This window comes from Carassius gibelio, chromosome A14 (genome assembly GCF_023724105.1).
Source record: "Carassius gibelio isolate Cgi1373 ecotype wild population from Czech Republic chromosome A14, carGib1.2-hapl.c, whole genome shotgun sequence".
NCBI classification, from domain to species: Eukaryota; Metazoa; Chordata; class Actinopteri; order Cypriniformes; family Cyprinidae; genus Carassius; species Carassius gibelio.
This window is the reverse complement of record NC_068384.1, coordinates 5,191,278-5,215,361: the sequence shown is the minus strand read 5'-3', so window position 1 is coordinate 5,215,361 and position 24,084 is coordinate 5,191,278. Positions and strand designations below refer to the sequence as shown.

The 24,084-nt window shown below is 37.5% G+C and overlaps 1 protein-coding gene and 1 long non-coding RNA gene across 7 annotated transcripts in view; one reads left to right on the top strand and one right to left on the bottom strand.

The window, feature by feature from the left end:
* Nucleotides 1-8,683, top strand: part of LOC128027314 (kelch-like protein 4) — a 35,545-nt gene extending 26,862 nt beyond the window's left edge. For all 5 annotated transcript variants that reach the window (XM_052614836.1, XM_052614838.1, XM_052614840.1 and 2 more), the window contains 3 exons: nt 1,037-1,249; nt 2,242-2,413; nt 7,456-8,683. In XM_052614836.1, coding sequence (XP_052470796.1) covers nt 1,037-1,249; nt 2,242-2,413; nt 7,456-7,515 — 445 coding nt within the window. In that variant the 3' untranslated portion in view covers nt 7,516-8,683. The remainder of the gene's footprint in view (nt 1-1,036; nt 1,250-2,241; nt 2,414-7,455) is intronic.
* Nucleotides 766-8,550, bottom strand: LOC128027315 (uncharacterized). 2 transcript variants are annotated; one of them, XR_008186669.1, is made up of 4 exons: nt 8,413-8,550; nt 8,159-8,256; nt 1,417-1,504; nt 766-1,271 (listed from the first exon to the last, which is right to left on the bottom strand). It is a non-coding gene; the product is annotated as an uncharacterized LOC128027315 (long non-coding RNA). The 2 variants fall into 2 exon arrangements; XR_008186668.1 differs by having other exon boundaries at nt 1,417-1,492.
* Nucleotides 8,684-24,084: the final 15,401 nt, after the last annotated feature.

The window sequence follows — 24,084 nt, the reverse complement described above, 5'->3', positions numbered from 1 at the left end:
CAGTCAGATAATATTTATTTTATTTTATAATATTTTTATTTATTTTGTCCTAAATCTTTAGGAAAACATTTTAAATATTTTTGAGACATTTTATATGTTATTTGCAATAACTATTGGACCTCCAGGAGTCTGCAAACCCACTTTTAAAATAGGCAGCATTTCACAAATAATTGATTTTAGCAGTATATTTCTCTTTTCAGGAAGGAAAGTGAGTAGTTTAAATGCAATGTAAATAATACAAAAATAATCAGTAAAAAAAAAGCTGAATGAAATTTGTTAAATTTGTCACTGTTCTTATTGTGAGTGTGTTTAAATGGTTTTATATATGTTTTTATAAACAAGTTGTTATTGTGACATTTGAGTGAGACTTATTTATGAATTTATGAAATGTGAGTGGTGGATACAGGACCTCAGTGCACTTTGTTATCAGAGAGCACATTATACCACTTTGATTAAAGATCCCAAAGTTAATAAGTAAAATGAACTGATACATTGTTCACAATAAGATCAGTATCGCACATTAAGGTAAATTTGGATCTAATGTCACTTTATCAGTTTCAATTTCAATAATGCCTCTTAACAAAAAAAGTTCATTTGTGACACGAGTGCCTGTGGAGATGCAGGAGGAGATTAGTGCTCTATAATTGAATATAAACTCATTCAGGGCTGGCCAAATATAGTCCTCTCAGCAGCCATCCTGGCAATGGTCCTTACAAGCTTTTCTTGTCTTAATAATGGGTATACAAGACAAGTACAGGTCCTATGTATTCCAATGGGAAAACAGTTTCTTTAATTATCTCAAATAAATGTTGTTTAATAAAATGTTTCTACATCATATTTTAAATTACCAACATAATCTGCAGAAATTGTATTATAAACTTTTGTTACTTTAGCTGAAAATAATGTTTTATGGTCAGTTCAGCGAAGGCACATGCCCACTTTAATCATCAAAATTGCCCTGGTGTATACAGCCAACTTTTCAAAAATCTCATTTTATTATGAAATATTTTAGAGTAAATGTTTTTGGTATTTACAGGTTGTTTGCTGTCGGTGGTCGTGATGGAAGCTCCTGTCTGCGATCGATGGAATGTTTTGATCCCCACACTAATAAATGGAGTATGTGTGCACCCATGTCAAAGAGGAGGGGAGGAGTGGGCGTGGCCACATATAACAGTTTCTTGTATGCTGTCGGAGGACACGATGCACCAGCTTCAAACCACTGTTCACGTCTCTCTGATTGTGTGGAGAGGTAAGCAGCCACGGCACAGCAGCTGTGAAGAAAATCCAACACCTAATGATAATGACAACAACACTCAAAGCAGACTGCAAGTTGTGGCACATAGCTATGGGTACAAAGTATTACAATTTGCATGTTTAACTGCAAATTTGGACACTTCACTGTGAAATCAGTGTTACCTTGTGATTGAGGAATGTTGTAGGAAGCCACAGTAATTCCGTAAAGTGGTGATAGACGCTCCCTGCTGGTGATGATCTGAAATACAGCCTAAAGTTTGTAATTAAAATTTAAAACTCATCAAGGCTGCATTTAAAGGTACAATATGTAAGATTTTTTTATTAAAATATCCAAAAACCACTAGAACAGTTGTATATATTTTGCTGACACGGACCGTGTCCAGAGTGTCATTGTGTTGCCTGCCAATAACGTCATAACCCCTCGATTTACATTTTCCAGCATCATTACTCCAGTCTTCGGTGTCACATGATCTTCAGAAATCAATCTAATATGCTGATTTGCTGCTAAAGAGACATTTAAATGTGGAGTAAACAAGGAGTATCAACAATTAACCTTGACAATTTAATTCAAAATAAGATTATGGTTATAAGCAGTATACCTGTATATTACTGTATTTTTATTTCTGTCAAAAAAGTCTCCCAGTATAAGGTTACCAACTATCTTTAAGTACCTGGGGAGAAAAGGCTAAATGAATAATAACTGAAACGAATACATAAAGAACAAAAAGACATCCTAATTAATGAACAACGGCGGTCAGAAACTTCAACTCATTACGCTGGTATTATACGGTGCATGCTGAAAGCACAATAGATTTGATTGTTAGGGATGTTAATCATAGTCCTTGTGCTTTCAAAAGCTTCCATCATCTAGATTACAGACTGGCTGCTGTTTAACCTCTCTATGCAATTATCTTTCATTTTGTTTCATCGGCTTGTATTGAAAGTGCTAGCACACTGTGTCTCATACGTTCTGTTCTGCATTTACAGGTATGACCCAAAAACAGACACATGGACCACAGTGTCATCTCTGAGTGTACCCCGGGATGCAGTGGGGGTGTGTCTGCTGGGAGACAGGTTATATGCGGTCGGAGGATATGACGGTCAGACCTACTTAAACAGCGTTGAGTCCTATGATGCACCAAACAATGAATGGACTGAGGTTAGAGATGCTCATGGGGTTTTGATTCATTTTAGTGCTGTCAATCAATTAAAACATTTAATTAGCTAATCACAAATTTTATTGTGATTAATCCCACCTAACATTAAAGTTTTTTTTAAATACACTTTTGCATTAATTCAGTCTTCAAATTAATGTAGAGTCGAAAAAGACAGTATATTCTTTTTTTATTTGTTTAATGACATCTTTATGACTGAAGTCTCTAGGATCCCGCCCCCCCCAATATTTAACCTTTGAATATAGCCGTTCAACATTACAGTATAATTACGTTCTATAATCTAACATTGCTACTGTACAAAGCACAGTAAACTATTTATATAAAAATAAATGTGCACTACTGATATTTTGCTTAGAATACATTAACAATACTGTTTTACACACCAACTGTATTTATTACCACTGTTCTTACGTTGCTGCTGTTCATAATGTACATATAACCCTGCATTGCACTCCTATTTATATTCTGTACATACTCTGTTAAATAATGTATATAGCAACTCCACTGTACATACTGTAAATTATAGCTTAATTTACTCTGGGCCAGTTTGGAAACCAGTTTTCAGCAAACAACCCAAAAGACCTGGAAAGATATCACAAAGCACAAAACCCCATACCCCAGCAGCGAGGTGAATTAACGACTTGCTGAAGACCTGAATGAGTTTTATGAATGACCTTCAATACCACGACTTAGGTGCCCTTGAGCAAGGCACTGAACCCGCAACTGCTCGACGGGCACCGCAGCATAAATGGCTGCCCACTGCTCTGGGTGTGTGTTCACAGTGTGTGTGTGTGTGTTTACTGCTCTGTGTGTGCGCACTTCGGATGGGTTAAATGCAGAGCACAAATTCTGAGTATGGGTCACCATACTTGGCTGAATGTCACGTCACTTTCACTGTCACTTTTACTGCAGATTTGAAACTCCTGGTCTCACACTCCACACTTCCTCTGAACATCTCTCTACACAACCTTTAACACCTCCAGCAACCCCCTCCTTCAGGAAACAGAAGAAAAGGAAAGCACCAGGCCCAGATGGTGTGCTGACTTGCTGGCCTCCATCTTTTCACAGCTCTTCAACAGATCACTGAAGCTGTGTGAAGTCCCTGCCTGCTTCAAACACTCCACCACCATCTCCATCCCAACGGAACCCAAAATCACAGGACTTGGTGACAACAGACCTGTTACCCTAACATGTGTGGTCATGAAGTCATTTTAAAGAAGCTTATTGAGCAAACAGGTCTGTGAATGATGATCCCAAACCTGTCCTGGAGGCCATCCTGCCCTGCACATTTTGTATCTAGTCTCTCTAATCAGGCCCCGTCCACATGGAGACGGAGCTTACCCCAATCCGATCTTTTTTTTCCTTGTCTCAAGAAATATCCGCGTCCACACGAAACCGCATAATGATGTAGTATACATGCCAGACCAGTATGTGGCGCTGTAATTCTGCCACAGAGATACACTAAAAACAGATAAGACTTAGACTATGCTCATAAACCTTGCGCGTGGTACACAAATGAACATGGAACGATTTATTAATCAGTGTTAATGTTAGTTAATAAAAAGACAATCGTTCAGTGTTTGTTCATGTTTTTGTTGCTGTTACGTGACGTAGAGGTGTCTGACTAGGGGGGAGACGTGGGCTGATGACGTCATCGCTTCAGAAAATATACGGATTAGCCGTCCAGACGAAAACGCAAAGACGCCGTTTTCTAATTTATCCACTCTGGGACCCGGAGTGCGTATTTACAGAAATGCGTCTCCGTGTGGATGGGGCCTCAGACACACCCAGTTTAGTTCTTACTGTCTCTACTAACGAGCTGATGAGTGGAATCAGGTGTGTTAGATAAGGGAGACATAAAGTGCGGCGGGGGGGGGGAATGGGGGGGTTTGGGAAGCACTGATCTAGACAATCCAGGGACTTATGAGAGGATCCTGTTGTGGACTTCAGTTTGGCTTTCAATACAACCATCCCAGCACTCCTCCAGCCCAAACTAACCCAGCTCTCGGTTCCTAGCTCTGTCTTTCAATGGATCACCAGCTTTCTGACAGATAGGCAACAGCTAGTGAGACTGGGGAAATTCATGTCTATCAGCCACACCATCAGCACTGGCACCCCCCAAGGATGTGTTCTCTCCCCACTGCTCTTCTTGCTCTAAACGAACGACTGCACCTCTACTGACCCCTCTAGCCCCTTTCACACTAACATTCCGGCAAATACACGGGTAAAGTGTTCCGACAATTATTCCCGGGTCACTAGATTTTGCACTTACACACTGCCAGTGATTACCCGGGATATGTGCGTGCTTTCACACACAATCAGTAAAGATCCCGTAACGACACATTCCTCGTGCATCACTTTGCTCGTGCATCACTTCGTCACGGCATTAGATCTGGCTTTTGTTCACACAGTGCTCGTCCCGGGTCGAACCCGGCAATGTTACTAGGTCCCCGATCCGGGTTCAATGCCGGAATCAAATCCGGGGACATGGTTGCTTTCACACAGAAGGCGACCCGGCAATGTTCTGCCAATATGCTGGGTCCGACGTGCAATGTGAAAGGGGCTCATGTCACGCTCCTGAAGTTTGCAGATGACACTACAGTAACCAGCCTCATCCAGGACGGTGATGAGTCTGCATATAGAAACAAGGTTGAGAAGCTGTCTGTCTGGTGCAGTAATAACAACCTGGAGCTGAACGCGCTCAAAACAGTTGAGATGATCGTAAACTTCAGGAGAAACCACCCTGCACTCCCCCCAGTCACCATCATGAACAGCACTCTGGCTGTAGAGTCATTCAGGTTCCTGGACACCACCATCTCTCAGATACCTGAAGTGGGACAGTCACAGAGATTGTTCTTCCTTCGCCAGCTGTGGAAGTTCAACCTGCCACAGGAGCTGCTCACACAGTTCTACTCAGCCGCCAGTGAGTCTGTCCTGTGCACTTTAATAACTGTCAGGTTTGGCTCAGCTACAAAATCAGATATCAGAAAACTACAGAGGATGGTTCGGACTGCTGAAAAGATTATTGGTGCTCCCCTTGCCCACCCTTCTACAACTGTATATATCTAGAGCGAGGAAAAGGGGTCAGAAAATCACTCTAAACCCCTCACATCTAAGCTATCTCCTTTTTAAACTTTTACCGTCTGGCCATCACTACTTAGCACTAAACACCAGGACTAGCAGGCACAAGAAAAGTTCCTTTCCCCAGGCAATCTACCTCATGAACAGTTAAATGTTCTCCCCTACTGTTCAGTAAAAAATGAATACCATGTTTGTTTACTTAATACTACCCTACACCTCATTCCATTCCATCTAAATTATATTCCATCTATATACCACAACTGAACATACAAATTTTGTCTATATCTGTTTTTTATATACTTGCGTATGTTTATCACATTTCTTTCTTTTATTATTATCTGTGTATTGTTGTTGTTGTCCCCAGAACAAATTCATTGTGTGTGCAAACAAATTCCTTTCTGATTCTGATTCTAAATATAAAATGTTGAATATAAAAATATGAAATAATTAGGGGAAAAATTTATTATCTTTTTAAATATTAAACTAAAACCACCAATAGTTTCTAACTAAATGATTAAATCATTGAATCATACGATTAGTTCAAAAGGACTGATTCATTAAGGAATTACTTATGACTTTATGAATGGGTAATTGTATCATTTGCTCAACCTATTTGTTCAAAATGTGAATTCATTCTGGAACCAAACACCACTGTGTGTTGTTCTGAGATGTACAGCACTGCTGTGGATTTGTTTGGAACCATTTTCATTAATACTGTCTAATATTAACTTATTTTATTAAATTTCACCAAATCCATATACTTTTCCATTCATGCTGATAATCGTGCTGGTATATCAGATAATAAAAAAATCTCTTGCTCGTGAAGTATTACATAAATGCATAGCTACGTTTACTACATTCTGCAACTACAAATAACTATATGTGACCCTGGACCACATCACCAGTCTTAAAAAAGCCAAATATACATTGTATCAGTCAAAATGATGGATTTTTCTTATGTGCCGAAAATCATTAGGATATTAAGTTACGATCATGTTCCATGAAGATGTTTTGTAAATTTCCTACTGTAAATATATCAAACTTAATTTTTGATTAGTAATATGCATTGCTAAGAACTTCATTTGGATAACTTTAAAGGCGATTTTCTTAGTCTTTAGATTTTTTGCACCTTTAGATTCCAGATCTTCAGTTGTATCTTGCCGAAATATTGTCCTATCCTAACAAACCATACATAAATGGAAAGCTTATTTATCCAGAAAAAAATTACCATTATGACTAGTTTTGTGGTATAGGATCAAATATTATATCAATACTTAAAATATTTAAACGAGTTTTATAGGACTAATGCCCACTGGTTTAGAACTACTGCTTTAATGGTATATTCAGAATTGAGGTTTCTGTGAGGAACTTATAATGCAACTTAGTGGGGCCAGTTTTTTGCAAGATTTAAAAGTGCAAAGCTTATAATTTTATAAAAACACTTACAATATAGCTGAAATACAGAATTGTTAACAGAATAATTAATACGTTGCTATATAAAGTTGCATTTTTATAGTCAATTTAGGGTTTTAGATGTTATGTCAAGGCAACAAAACTTAGATATAACCACCTAGAAATGTTCTAGAACATTAAATGTGTCAAAACAGTCTACTTTATGAATGTTCCTTGAATTCTTGGATGATGTACATCTGTGAACGGGAAGTGCAAGCATTTCCTGCCATTCATCTTTTTTCCACTGTGTCACAATGGCTTTGAACACAATGAGGTTAACCACTCTTTCCTTAGCCATCCTGAGTTACAAACGCTCTATTCAAGTCTAGTTTGCCTTCTGTCTACACTTCCCATGGCTCCCTTTTGCTCTCTCTTTCACAAGTTTACCTGCAATGGGCTGTTAGTAGACCTGAGTGTGACAGAGCGCACTGCGGAGGAGGGAATTTGCTCCAGTTGGACACTGGTCATTAACCTCTGTCTCTTGTTATTCTAGGAGGTCCCTTTAAACATCGGGAGGGCAGGGGCATGTGTGGTGGTTGTGAAACTGCCTTGAAGGCTCAGAATCTGAACTGTGGCCTCAAGAGGAGGACTGCGATGGAAACACTTGGAATGCTCTTTTCACGTAGTACACAACGTTCATGAAAGCTATCGTCAACACTGGATTCATCTCAACAGATTTAGACAGCTATGTGCCGTTCAGTCTGTTTTTGCTCAGATATTTTAGCACTAATACAGACTGAAATTAAAGGGGTTGTGGGGGTGGGTGGGTATTATTGTAAGATTTTACTTAATTATATGATACATTTTATAGTAAAGGAATTCTTTTTAAAATGCATCCAGAAAGACTTTGAGTTACGATTTTTCATTTTAATTGTACATCCTCATCACATTTTTGACATGATATCCTTTAACTATAAAACTACATCTGATTTTCAAAGACAGCAGCATACTTGTTTACCTGTGCAATTTTGTGGAAAATGTATTTTGATCTTAGATAAATGATTTTAAAAGACCACTGTGAATCCTTCCAGCTCTGCTTACAACAAACTAATTTTGGTATACCCAAAATGTTTGTGGACACATACTCATGCAGTTCTCATCAAAATAAATGTTTTGGTCTGAGACTAGGTTCAGCAAGAAACTATATTAAAGGGATAGTTCACCCAAAAAAGAAAATGTGATGTTTATCTGCTTACCCCCAGGGCACACGAGATGTAGGTGACTTTGTTTCTTCAGTTTAACACAAATCGTTGCAGTCTGTCAGTCTTACAATGGATGTGAATGAGAATCGTGGCTAAAACATACAATAAAACAATATAAAACCTAAAACAAAACAATATAACAAACAAAAGCCATTTAAACCCTGCACCTCGTGTCAATACATTGTTGTGTATAGACAAAAACGATGGGTCTGTGCAGGTAACTGAACAGTATTTATATAGTTTTTTACCTCTGATTCATGCAGTGTCCGAACTGTTAGAATCTCCTGAGCACGTTCTCAGCAGCAGGCGCGTGAGGCATCGTCAACGTCGTCATGATTTATAGTGGATCGTAGACTTATAAATTCATTATCGCCACCTATCTCTCAAGTGGACCATTGACACTCGTAATTGAGATTGTAGATAGTGTCAGTGGTCCATTTGAGAGATAGGAGGCAGATACATTTTACATTTTCATTTTTGGGTGAACTATCCCTTTAAGAAGCTGTCTCTGAAACAGAATTTTTTTTTTTTAAAAACACCAAAGTAATTAGCACGTATTGGTAAGTCTTTATTGAAATGGTAATAAGATTTACAGTAGAAAATATACTATTATATCATATTGATATTTCACCTTTATGTAAAGGTTTTGTAATTTGTATTGTACATAGTTCCTGGTCCTGTGCAATTTTATCATAATGTACTGGCATGCTACTTCAATACATTTGAATGCCATTATTAAATATTTTCAAGACCCTGTGAAATCACCTGATGAATTAGTTTTGTGTTAACATTATATGAACCAGAAGATGGGGTGGGATACATCTAAGGGCTCATCTCTTTTTCATTGTCAACAGGCTTTAGTTTTGACACAGCTATGAAAATTAAAAATGTGTATAATGGAGCTGCACAATTCTGGGTAAATCCTTGCAGGAACCAAGACTCGAACCCAAGACCTTTGGGTTACAACTTTGACTCTCTAACCAGGTCACGACTGCTGAATGAGTCTCTTAATTGAATGATTTAATGCTGAATACATTTTCTAACAGTCACTTGTCAATTTAAAGTGTCAAGTTACTTTCTTAGAAAAGATGCTTTACTCTTTTATAAATGACATCAGACATCAATGCTTATATCCCAAATATAAAAATTCATCCCAGTTCCTCTGTGATCATTAGGATGTTTGTAAGACAGAAATAATGATACTGTCTGGTTGAAAAGACTTTGTGAAGCTGTTTCATACCTATTCATGACAACTGCTCTCTCTGAGTGTTTGAATGGGGTTGCAGTATATTAATCGTGCAGCTCTAGTGTATATCAGATCATTTATTTTGTCTACGTTTATGAGTACACTAGCATATAGATGACTTTGATTTCACAGGGACTTTTAACCATGATGTCAAAATCAGTCATTAAAGCCGTTATCTAAATTCTTGCTTTGTGATGTACTGAAATTCGTTTGTTTTTTGATTGCCATTTAAACGTTTATTGAAGAGCCTCATTTCCTGTTTGACTTAACTGGAATGTAACATTCTGAAGTTTACTAGTGTGACACATTTGAAGTGCTTTCATTTAATTTTTCATTGTTTTATATGGCATGCTGAAGAAACTTAGAAATAAAAAGTTATTCTCTTTTCTGAGTATTTCTGTGGTGTATACCCTCTGAATAGGCACTGCGTGTCCCACATATGCTGTTTCAAGTCTTTCATTTAATTTTTGTAATACTCCAGTGGCCTCCAGTGGTTGTCTACAGCATTGGGTGCGTATTGCCTCAGCTGTAAAACTAATAACTAATTCCATTTGAAAATAAATCAAGTCACTCGCTATCACTATTCATCAGCAATAAAATCAACGTGGATAATTGGTTTATGCTGAACATTATGGATTAGAGGTCAAAATCTAACAATAACAGCAAGATTACTACAACAGTCAATAAATCCAGTATATGGGCATAATCATTATTCTACATGAAGGACATAACTGAATCAATATGAAATGAAAGGAGGCAATAGCACTTCAGTCAAATAGACCCAGAGACCTAGGAGTTTCAAGTCTAGAAGAAGAAAAAAAAGGACCCTGAATTGTTGCAGTATAACCTTTAAAAAATTAATCTGTTATTTGTTGATAGTCTGAAATGTCACAAGTTGAAAGTGATGTGAAGATTGTATCTGATAAAATGGATAGATTGCAATTATAGTCTTTGTTCTTCAACAGAGCAAGAGCAAAACAAAGACTGAACATTTCAAAGGGAATAAAAATTGATTATTAATGGAACACAATTGCCGCAGCACATCAGAAGACGGGTAGAGAGGGAGTGCAAAAGGGCAAGAAAACTGCAGATGTTGCTTCAGTCCCACCAGATGTTAGGAATGGCAATATCAGAAAAGCCTTCTGAAATGAGCTGACCTCCAGTTCATGGCCTCATGGAAAGCGGTGTCTGCTTCATCCAAGCGGGAACTGAGAAATCAATACAGAGACCTCTGAATGAAGGTAAGAAAGTACAGAAATAAAGAGAGCTAGCACTGGAGAATTTATCATTAGTATATTTACATTGCTTTCTGAAATTCCTAAACTTTAAAATGATCTGTCACTAACTGTTCTGCTCAGCCCACATTCATGTGATTTCGTTGGACATTACATAAAAGTAATCTACGCTCCTGTCAATATCACCCGGACCATCAAATTACTTTGCATACTGATTGCAGAGCTCAAATAAGAATTCAATAGAAACACGACAGTCTGGACTCCATCCAGTAAAAATTGAGGCAGACCTTACAATGACTTACAGTGAGAAAGACTGAACCTGGCTCTCAAGAACATGGCTTTACATTTTGATGTATATGCATAATTTGTGTGTTTACAGCAGATGGTGCTGTTGCACTTCTAACTCCATTACTTTAAGTAATAAATAAATAAATATATATATATATATATATAAAATCAGAAGCCCAGTTCTCCATCCCTGTTATGAACAATAAATGTCAACCTGCATCAACTAGGTCAAGGGCAAGTAATTGAGATGATAATGCTGCATAATTATGAGGCCAGGCTGATGAAATATGAAGAAATTATACATACCTGTTTATGTATAAAAATATATATATCCTGCTACTCACTATGACAAATCATGCCAAGTCTTAAGAGTTACTTTTATGGCAATCATAATCCAAAAAAAAAAAAAAAAAAAACACTAGACATTTACTGCCATCCAGACGTCCTGTAGCTATTTTTAAATCTCTGAATGGATCAAAATGAATTGAAGGACATCAACTAAAATGCTTTGGATTCAAACAGCTCACCCAAAAAGGACCCATTTTGTCACACAAAACCTGTCTGCTGTTTCTTTTTTTTAAGGAACACAAAAATGTTGTTCTAATCATCATTATGCAGCTTTGGATATACAAAGACAGTTTTGTGTAGTTCAGTCAAAATCCAGAACTGATGACAAAAAAAATGAATATATATATATATATATATATATATATAATAATAGCCTAAATAAATAGATAAAACAGCATGCTTTTTTCTTTTAGTAACTGGTATGGAACTTGAAGGAAACACTAATACTAGCTAATCATTCTGCCGAGGAGATGAAAATGTCAAAAGATATTTTCTTCCCCCAATTTGAATATTACATTTTGTCCCTACAACAAAAAATAATTTGGGGGTTATTTATATGCTGGAAGCTCAAGGCAAACAGAAAAAAAAAAAAAAAAGAGAGATAGTAATTGCTGTCAAAAATGTCAGAAGTGATATGGCAAGAGAGGCAGAGAGAGAACTGCTGTGCCAAAGACTCCTCATTTGAAAATGTCTTAATTGCTATTCATACATTCTCAAAGGAATTTTTTACGGTGCCAGAAAATGACACGCAGCACGCAGAACAACGTGATGTTCGTCAGACATTTCAAGCTTGAAATGGGAGGTAGAGACTTTGTCTCAGAGGCTGAAATGATGCACTGATTGTCATTCATTTGAACAAGATGTGACAGGGAGGAATGTGCAGATCAACAAGCTTTAGAGAAGAAGAAATGAACCCATCCATCGCTTGCTTTTACCGGCTTTGTGCCGTCTTTGAAATTATGCATGGTAGGCCTGTCCGCTGACTTCAGATGATATAGACCCTGTCTTTTCATTGTCAGAATTTACATTCTGGTTCTTCTCCCTCAGAGGCCGTCTTCTGATGTCAGGTAGACTGCTGCCAACTCGCCCGAGAGCCCAGATTCAACGTTTGTGGATTTTTCACAGGAATGAATGCAATTAGACTGCTTTGTGGGTGTAAACTGTCCCTAAGCATAAACTACGACACAGTGCAATCTATCATTTTAATGGGCTTCAACTTCCAAGGGAGACATTTTGTAATTCAGTGACTACATACACTGAGTCACTATTACAAACACAAGAGGGCTGAACCTCCAAATACGAATGCCAATTTCCCAGACAAGCTCGGAAGGGAACCTTTAACAGAGGTGTGAATGACAAGCACGTCAAAATTACCTGCAGGAAACCTCATGTTTAAATCACAGCGGACTTTGTTTTGCAAAGAATTTCTAATCATTTGCAACATCTGAACCAGGGAAGAATGGGAAAACAGAACTAATCACACTTCAGCGAGGAGTGCACAGAAGAAATACATCAACCTTGTCTTGACAAAATCTGTCTTCATGCGAACTGAAATACTGATCGTCTTTTAATATCCTCTCAGCAGGTAAAGTGAAGAGAAAACAAACATAAGGCCAAGTTTAACACCACAAACACTTCTATCAACATTACTAACGGTAGTGAATGATAGGCTGCAGTTACAGTAGAAATGCTCCCCAGGCTGTCATGATTATTAATTAAACGCCCTTCTAAATTCATCTGCTTTCTGATACCAGTTTTAGCAACAGTGACAGGCTAAGTGCAAATACGGTATGTCTCACATTTTCAGTGCAAACGAAATATAAATAGTTTGAAAAAGTGTTTTAAAATGTATAATTCCTAAAGGAACAGTTCATCCAAAAATGTCATCATTTACTACCTTCATGTCACTCCAAACTTGTATGTTGTTCTTTCTTCTGTGCAACATGAAAGAAAATGTTTGAAGAACATAATTTTCCTGCTACTGAAATTAATAGGAACTGGGGATTCAAGTTTTAAAAAGGATGCAAAATCACCATGAAAGTATTGCAAACCATTTTAAAAGTGGTCCATATACAACTCATGAGCTATACTTCAGATATGAACATATATAATATATTGTAAATAATATTGTAATATATAATAATTATATTTTAATATACACAATATTATAACATATGTATAAATATATCATGCATATAATCACTAAATTTTCCCCACCAGTGATTTTAAACTGAGAATAATTTAGATCATGAATTTAGGTCATGAACATCACTATACTTCAAATACTTCTAAAGAAGTTATTGCATGGCTTAAAAATAGTCTATGAATCATATGTATTACTTTGTTCCATGATTATTTTTTACAGTGCCTTTGCATCCTTTTTGAAGCTCAAAATTCTCCATTCATTGTAAGTGCATGACAAATATAACAATAATACAGTATATTCTCCAATAAATTCTTCATTTCGTGCTCAACAACAAAAAGTCAACAAACGTTTGTAACATTTTTGGTAAGGACACTGAAGATTAAACAAAGTCAGAAGTAAATATTAAATATCATAATTAGTTGATAGATCAACATGTGAAGGCCCTTGAGCAGTTATTTTGCTCTGCTCTTGCTTTGCTCTTAATCACCACCAGTTTAGGCGAAAAGTAGGCATTCTAGTGAGACTTCATTGTTAGCTGCTTTTGTTGGCGAAGATGAACTACCCATGACAATTAAAGTTCCAGGCCATTACTTTGCTGAATAAACGGTTACCTGCAATGCTTAACTGTTCTAAAAAGACCTCAGGCTGGGTTAGTCTAGTTCCTTTTCAATTCCCAGAGATATTCCATTATTCTGGAGTTATTTCCAATAAGTGTGGAAATGCCTCAATAACAGGCCACTGTGTTTAACAAGGCACCGAAACAGCTCGGCAAACAGAAAGATCATTATCACTCTTATCTATCATAATTCGATCATAAATCATATCAAACCACAGTAACACACCACTTTTTATAGTGCCACTGGCATTTTGGTGCAATCTGTTCTCTAGAATTGCACCAACCTCATAAGCACAGTACAGCTGCATATTCAGATACAAAGCAGGTCACTTACAGTTATTCACATTAGCCAATGGCCCAAAGTATTCAGAGGATAATCACAGAAACCAGAGCAGAGGTGGCAGTGCTTAACCTATGGGTCATGGTCTATAGCTGCCAGCCAAGTGACATAAGTTTACTGCAGCACACAGAGTTAATTTAATCACTTTTGAATCGTTTTGTAGCTGGGTTATCACTGTGGGAAACTGCAGCACATACTGCACCTGAGTTTGGATTTGAGCCTATCTCTAACAACAACTTCAAAAAATTATTTGATCTTAAAGGGGGGGGGGGGGGGGGGGGTGAAATGCTATTTCATGCATACTGAGTTTTTTACACTGTTAAAGAGTTGGATTCCCATGCTAAACATGGACAAAGTTTCAAAAATTAAGTTGTACGTTTGAAGGAGTATTTTTGTTCCCAAAATACTCCTTCCGGTTTGTCACAAGTTTCGGAAAGGTTTTTTCGAGTATGGCTCTGTGTGACGTTAGATGGAGCGGAATTTCCTTATATGGGTCCTGAGGCACTTCTGCCGGAAGAGCGCGCGCTCCCGTATAGCAGAGCAAATTTTTTGAGCAAATTTCAAAGCCGCACCCGCCCGCCATCCGCTGATTGTTTTGCGGTCTATGGCCATGCAATGCTTTGCTGATGCAGGTCGCAAAAAAAATGCCATTGTTTGTTCTAGAAAGGATGCAGCAAAGATATTTAATGCTAATGTATGAGGCATAGGCCTACGCTGAGTTTCATTTGCGATGAGATGCGCTCTAGTTCACAGTGCAGTGCAAGTGAACGCGGCGCGCTGGTGCTTCCATGTCGGTTATCATTGTCTGCTATTTGCTTTTTATTTATTAAAATACATGCAATTGGTTGATGAAACATTTATTAAAATTAAGACAAAATTTGTACAAAACGAAATTCGTTTTTAAGAAAGGTTTTCTACAAAGCAAAATTTTATGAAGTGGTAAATATCATGTCTGACGATTTACAAAACTTCATTAAGTGGTAAAAACCATGTCTCCCGATATATTGCGCATCTTATGATCCTATCTAAAAAATGTTTGTAAAAAATATTTTAATGACACGGTTTTGGCGGTTATAGAGTTCTAATGATGGTGTTCAACTATAACCGCTGGTCTCACGGTTATATACGAACCGTCACACCCCTAATCATAAATATACGCTGAATCTGACTGTTAGCCGTGGTTTGTTTTGGATGTTTTTTTCCTCACGGTAATGTTACAGACGCTCTCAACGCAAAAGCTTACTGGCGCTCGTGATTCTTTAGCTCCGCCCACACGTCACGCCTCCAGCCGCTCGTGTTTTTCCGGGAAAAATCGGTACAGACTATATTTCTCTTATGAATTTAATAAAACTAAATACTTTTTGGAGTCATGAAGGATGCAGTACTACTCCATAGGTACCCAAGATTAACAGGATATTGAGTGAAAATGAGCATTTAACCCCCCCCCTTTAACGTGCATTTCACATGGTGCTTTACAAGTTGACATACTGTAGTATAGCCTTCAGCTTAAAAGTCTGAGAAGACAGATTGCCTTTAAATTCAGCCTTGGAGCGCTTTACCCAACCCGCCTTTTTAATGTGTTTGACAAGCTTTACATCATTTGAAGAACTAAGTCAATGTTTGGATATTCAAAGCTGGAAATTGAATCCCACTAGCCACTATTTAAAGGTTCTTCACAATGTAAAACAAGTAATTGAGTTAAAAAGTGATCCGCTTTCACATTCATCATTACTGAGGTTTAGCAAAACATAACGGAAACATCTACTGTTAGGCATTAAGAATAGGTATCGAATATAATACTGAATACTGAAGTAAACATTTAAATTAAGTAGAAAAAAATAATAATAAAAAGAGCCCACAGACATTTTCATCAGGCTGATTCTTCATGTCTTTTCCCAATTTTATACGTATATGATCTGACTATAAACAATAATTTCTAAGTGCATTGTTTGACACATACTCCTGTGTGATATTTATAAAAATCAATCAGTCAATCGATCAAAAATCCACTTGCTGAAATTGATTAGTATAGTCTCTATAGTAAGTAGTCCAATTCTGCTAATGGTCTGTTTATTTGTCGCCAAAACAGAAGTATAGTTACTGGTACATTTGAAAAGAACACGCCCACTTTGTGAAACAATAGAGGGTTAAAGCTTCAGTGAGTATATCTACTTAAGAGGAATATATTACAAGAACCTGATGGCAAAATTAGAGGTAACTTTTAAAATTACTTTATTATTAATGCATTATTACTAGAGTTGGGGTACTCGAACTTGGACTCGGACTCGAGTCCGGACTCGAGTCCAATTTTGAATGAACTCGGACTTGTCACGCACTCGGGTGAATTTGTACTCGGACTTGACACGGACTTGAACATTTTGGACTCGGAAAATATTCCGAGTACAGTCAGAGTCCGCGTCACGTGTAACAATAAAACCAGCATTAAATTGAAATGATAAATTAATGAATGTCTCCCCTTCTGTCATTTTACTGCACCACACTGGCAGGCAGAAGTCTCCTGCTTGCAGACGAAACACACGCACCACTCACTGGATATCAATGTGGATTAGTGATGGGAAGTTCGATTATTTTCCGCGAACCGGTTCTTTCGGACGGTTTGATTCAATAAACCGGTTGAAAAAAAAACTGTTCACCGGATACATAATCCATTGCGATGTATTTGTTATTAAATGAACTTACGTTTCGTCAGATTGCCCTTCATTCAAGCCCTCGGTTTACCCGCACTCATTACATTAGCACAAAATCAGTTCAGAATCAATCACCAAAAGAATCAGTTCGGGTCAGACGCGCTGTGAGTCATTCGGCTTCATGCTGAATCACAACTGCATGCGCAGTATTATCAGCTCCTCGGTTCTCGAATCGGACGCGTCCGAAAGAAACGGTTTTCGGTTCAGTTTACTGATGATCTGAAAACTGATACAACCGGTTCTTGACTCGAGAACGCGAATCGCTCAAAACCCGGGTAGGAAAATCTGACAGGGTATAATAAAATGTCAGGACACTGGCACGTGCTGCAGTTCAGTATCATCAGCTGCTCTACTCGTGTTCATGTTCTGTTTACTACAAACTCAGTTTGCGAATCTGTCATCATTAACTATAAATACAGTACAGATATTTCATAAATCATCCCTTATTCATATTAAACACATGTCTTTAGAGTCCCTGAAAACCCCTTTGGCCCATACATAATCTACAATATACAGATTAGAAACATGTAGCCCCTATCTATCTATCTATATATATATATATATATATATATATATATATATATATATATATATAGCTATATATATATATATATATATATATATATATATATATTTTTTTTTATATATATATATATAGTTTTATCACACTTTCCGATGTTTAACAAAATACTTGAAAAATTACACGCATGCGCAGTATCATCAGTTCATCGGTTCTCAAATCGGACGCCTCCGAAAGAAACGGTTTTTGGTTCAGTGTACTGGTGATCTGAAAACCGATGCAACCGAGTACCAAAGACAGCAGCAGCAACCGACAGATGCTGCACAGCTCAGCATTGCAGGATTTGCAAGACCAGAACTGACCAAACACGCAGTGCAACTTTATGATCCAAGTTCTCCAAGACAACAAGAAATTCATAATGTCATCATTAAGGATCTCCTCATTGGCTGCACTTTACCTCTGTCAAATGTGGGGGAGAGGCATTAAATAACTGAAATGTCATCTTTAACTGGAGGACAATATAGTGTGATACAATAATAAAATAGGTTAATTTGTATTTTCATGCACTTGTAATACAATAAAATCTTTGAAAACTTTTTTGATAGGAAACTAGTTCTGTTGACATAAAATAAAAATGTTCAATGGCAATGACTAGATGTAACAGTGGTATTTTTTTTATTACATTTTTATATTGCCATTGGTTTAATGGGTTGAAAGGTTAAAATATTAATAGAATGTAAAAATGTACAATACCAATTTATAATCTTTTTTAATTTCATTAATTCATGGACTCGGGCGGACTCGACTCGGACTCGGCCTTTAAGAACTCGGACTTGAGTCCAACTCGGCCCCTTTTGGACTCGGACTCGGACTTGGACTCGATGTTTGTGGACTTGGTCTTGACTCGTACTCGACAAAGGTGGACTCGGACCCAACTCTAATTATTACTACTTGTTTTCTGGTTCAAACATCTAAACATTCCTAAATCAAGATACAAATAATGACAAAAAAAAAAAAAAAGTGACCCCACAGACATTTTCAAAAACACAAAATTAAAAATTCAGGTGGATGTTTACTAATTTTGTGTGAACTGACTATAAACCAAACTTGCTAAAATGTTCAAAAGTTACTTGACAAATTCTTCTGTGTGATATAAATAAATATAAAAAAGTAGGGGAGTAAAATAAACTTAACTGAACACCATTCACACACTGTTTTTCCTCGTTATAAGCATTTTTTAAGCTATTCACCCTCTCAAGTAAATGTATCTTGATTTGAGAATTTTGAAATATTTATAATGGAAAACAAAATACTAAGAAAACCATCTTTTGTGGGGTCTCAATGATCTCTAACGTAAACACAGTAGTCCGTTAAGAGTCCATAGAGAAAAAGGATCGAAAGTGAGTGGAGGAAAATATGTAGCTCATGAAAACAGCAAGTTTTTTATTTTGTATGTCCTGACTTGGTATTCAGAAAGCAGACTGTTTTCTTGACTGAATGTTCTAACAGCACACGTGCACGCCCTTGAAAGTAAACTCTCCAGCGTGGTTTACACACGACCTTCATACAACATCTCATTGCTTGAGTCTCTTTCGACCTTAACCCATTCATCGCCCTTGGCAAAACACAAACATGTACACACATTAATCTTTTACCCCACAATTTTTTTTTTTTCTCGCAGTCCTTTGACTTAGACTGATACAAACTCTTTGAATGCACTGAAAGTCTGCTGAACCTTCAAGGGCAACAAATCACTTCAAGAATTAGATTTAGCCAGGCTTCTGAAAAAAAAAAGTGAATGTGGACAGTGTGAAAGAGTTTAATGAAGGAATGATTATTACAGACTCAATGACACTTGCGTCTAACCTTCTTTGTTATTATAGTCCTGAGGCTTGACTTCAGAGAGCCCTGCATGGCCGTTCATGTCTAGACAGTCAATCATGGATCTTTTAATAAAATTACTCTTTTTTTTTTTCTTTTATCGCTTTATCACAATTATGTGGACAGAGGGGAATTTTAAATAATTTCTTTAATTAGGTTTGAGTGGATGAAACAATTCTTGCCACTGGGTGCTTGACCCCTTGATCTTGAATAACTTAGTTAATACATTACATATTACGTAAATAACATTATTGATGACAAGTGAACAGTAAAAAAGACAGTACAAACATACTAATTACAAGCAATAGCACAAATAATAATTTACTAAAGAAATAAACAGTGGCTTAAGTTTTTTTTAGGTAGGTCTAACAATAGCTTTCAGGTACGGATATTGAATAATCAAATATAAAATAACTGCACTAAATAAATTGTCAGGAGAAATGCATAGATCCAATGAATTATTGACATGCATCCAGTTTGTTTCTCAACTGTTTATGTTGACTTAGAATATAACCGTGTTCTCAGATGCTGAAACACCAATCCATTCATGAACTGCAGATGTGTAAATGCCATGCTTCACTCTGAAATAGTAAAGCATATATTTATTGCATTAAATATGTATCGCATTGTTCGCATTGTCACCTCCAGATATTGATTTTATTTCAATACAACATGCAGCCCTACGATGTATAAAGCAATCATGTTATAGCTGATAATAGCTGATAAATCTGAGCTTGGCTAAAGCATGTTTCCGAAAGTCTTCTAGATTCTTTATATTCTACAACATCAACATTTTCATTGTTGTAAAGTTACAGAGCTCTAAATGTACTGGATAACAGTAATGGCCCTTAAGTTGTTCTGAAGTCCATTTAATTTAGGGGAAATTAAAGAGATTTACTCTTATCAGTATAAAAGGAAAGTTGTACTCAAGGGCCCCTATATCTTGCTTGACTGCATGGTATATAACGGACTAAAAATTATGCTCAGAATAAAAGAGAAAGCATTAGAAGATGCAATTAAATTCAGTGAGAGTTAATAGGTATGATGAGGGATAAATTGAAAGGCGTGCTGTGTATGTCAGTGAGGGTTTTCTTGCTAATGCTTTGAGCTTTTCAGTCACAGTCCTGTCACACAGAGTTGAGCGAGAGCAACCAGCCTCTCTGTCAAAAAAAGCCACTTTCATTGTGTTTCAAGCTCTAACAGTCTCCCAAAACATGCCCTTCACAGTGTTTTCAGGGAAAAAAGCACCTGGATCATGCATTGCTGTTTGGAGGACGGGCTACACAAAAGCTAAATCTCCAGTGTGGCATGTTAAGCTCTGATAATCTGCCGCAGCGCACACAAGAAACACCACCGCATAATCAGACATCACCATGACCCGACACCTGGTTGGAATTTCAGATGACTAGTAGGTGCAAAGCAGAAATCCACTGACAGGCCAATGTCGTTCTTTCGTTCCAGATAAAAATCATCCCTGTTGCCAACTGATGTCATTAATATCATATCAAAGGCATCACAGCAATGTGAGTCACGTCAATGCCAAGAATGTCCTCCAGAAGCATGCATAAATTACTTTCAATGGCTTGCACTGGGTTGATCTGCACGCGATCCATCTGCGCTCATACCAGCTGAGGCTCGCTGCAACAACAAATCGGAGGGCAAGGCTGTCTTCCAGCATGCTCCCATAAGCTTAATAATGTGCCATGTGGAGGATGATGTAACATAAAGACACAGCGAGATGTGCTGCGGCTCAGAGGGACGGACTCAAAGGAGCTGATTACTGCGGATCATCTGGAATGCAACAAGCACCCAAACCTCCAGCGAGACTCTAAATAGTTTTTGACTATGGTCACAGAAACAAGAGAGGGTTTTAAAACACTCACAACTGCGCTGAGTGTGATCATTACAGCAGCTCTATAGGGCAAACCAATGGCAATGTAAGTTTTTGCTGCTGTTGTTTTAACTCGAGTTGTCAAGGCTGTTATGCCTTACAAGTACTTTTTAACTCTGCACACTAGGGATGCACCGAAATGAAATTCTTGGCCGAAGCCGAAGCCGAATAATAATGAAATGCTTGGCCGAAGGCCGAAGGCCGAAGGCCGAATACCGAACGCGGTGTTTCGCATTTTTTCCATTTATTTTGCCAATCTGTCACCTTTTTCAGGCCTTCTGAGTTTGCAGGTATGGACATGAGATGCAGCACTAAACAGTCTCTCACTGTTGGTGCTTGTGCATGGAGCAGACGAGTACCTGCAGAATAGTTGAACATTTTATTGCAGTTTTCTGACAGTTGCTCATTTCAAAACGAACAATGTCTTCAAGATAATGAAATGGTTGAAACCCAGTGTAGGCCTACTATTTTACTACACTGAAAATAGTTCAGAATTTTCACAAAATACATATAAAATATAGGTAGTAACACTTTATAATGTTTGTTAACGTTATTGCATTAACTAACAATGAGCAATACATTTGTTATGGTATTTATTAATCTTCGTTAATGTAAGATAATAAAAAATATTTAGTTCATGTTAGTATAAGTGCATTAACAATTTTAACAAATAGGCCTACCACTTTTGATACTTTTTAATTCAGAAATTACAAATGTGATACTTAATTTTAATACTGTATTAGTAAATGTTAACATTAAGATTAATAAATGCTTTTAATAAGGGTTTTTCATTGTTAGTTAAAGTTAAAAATAGAAACTACTTATAAAGTGTTACCATAATCCAAAATATAAATAAAATCTTAAATTAATTTCCCATACAAGGAGCCTACCTGCGTGCCATCTGCGCCAGGTCAGGAAAGCGGCCTTGATTATTGCCACAGCCCATATAGAATCACAGACAGCAATTATTTTATCAGTTTTAACAATGAAGCTATGCGTCAGATTTCATCTTCATATAATATCCGATTTTGAATCCTTATCCAACCAGGGTTTAAAATTAGGATTGAGGGGACAGCATTTCCCCATTGTTGCTTTAATGCTTTGTCTCCCATTCTCACCGACATTGTCATAAACATCATAAAAAATTCTTTTAAATGATCATACACCTTCTTGCTACATGCTGCTGTCACCTTTTTTTTTTTTTTTTTTTTTTTTGATGACGCGTCGCGCATGCGGCGGACGACTGTGCGCCACTGGTGGCTGGTGTTGCCAGATTGGGTGTTTTTTCGCTACATATTAAGACCCGTTTACGGTGTGTTTTAGCCGGGCTTTCGCCAGGAAGGCTCTATAGAAATCTGGCACCCTATTGAACGAAGTTAACCTGAGAGAGCGTGCCGTTCACAGACACCAGAATGAACGAGTTGACAGTAACGTTCATCAGGCAGTAATACAGCACGTTCAGTTCACGTTCGCCCAAAATATGAACGAGTTCATGAACTATCGTTCAATGAACGCGTTCAGGCACAACACTGCCCATCTAACTGTTGAGCGGTCGAGCTTGTCCTCTGTCTTGCAAATGGGTTATTCTCTTGGAGGATCTCATCGAACATGTCAGACAGCGAGACAGACAGCATCTCCTGCGCTGTGCATCACCTGACAGTCTCCATCACCTAGCGGCTTTCCCAAATCCAGAACAATGTCTGCAAACGGCCGTTTTTGCATCTTTATCTGACACTTTTTAAAGTGTTTCCACACTGCTGACATGTTTGCTGCATAAAGCGCGCGCCTATCACTCTACGCGGGTTATTTGATTGCGTCATTAAAAACGTCATTGTTCGGCAAAATTTATTCGGCCTTTTTACTTATTCGGCCGAACACCGAAAGTGCTTTTTTGGCTATTTTCGGCCGAATAATTTCGGTTGCCGAACATTCGGTGCATCCCTACTGCACACTGTTTCATTTGAAATATAAGCCTCTTTAAATCGCATCTTTGCATGTGGATGTTTATATCCATATAAATAGCTTGTGTTATATATACTTGGTGTGTTAATGGAGAGTAGGCTGTCATCTTAATTGTTAAATCACACATCAAGATATATCTGTATGCTTTCGACTCTAATGAGAGCCGTGCTTTGCATGATTGGATATTTGCCTTCCACAAGATGGCAACATTGACTCATCTTGCTGCTTATTAGTGCACTAGTCTCTCAGGAAGCCGAAGCCAGAAGAAAACTGCATTTTTATATTGCTGTTCCACCTGCTGCGAGAGCAGGAAGAAAAAAACATTTGGTTGTTCTTTTCCATGTGTCCTTTTCACTTCAGGCTGCCAATATTTGCTGAGTTATTCCGATTCCATTAGAGAAACAAAACACCACTTTAGTTGGCTGTTGCAGATACAAGTTTATCACAGGATGCGACCACTTGAATCTCTAGAGTATCTAAATAACTAAATTGTCAGGTATCTAAAATGAAATCAGGTGTAAACTCTTTCCCTGCATTGTTCTCAAATCAATATTGAGACAAGAAAAATTTTTACTTTGAAAAAGTGAAGGACAGAATTAAACATGAATATTGCATGCTTGAACTATGCGGGCTTCTCATAAATCATAAAACAGTTCTTTTTTCAGCACATGTAGTTTCAGATCAAAATCACCTCATGGGAGTAAAAGCTGCTGGTAAGGATCAAATCTGGCTAAAGTTA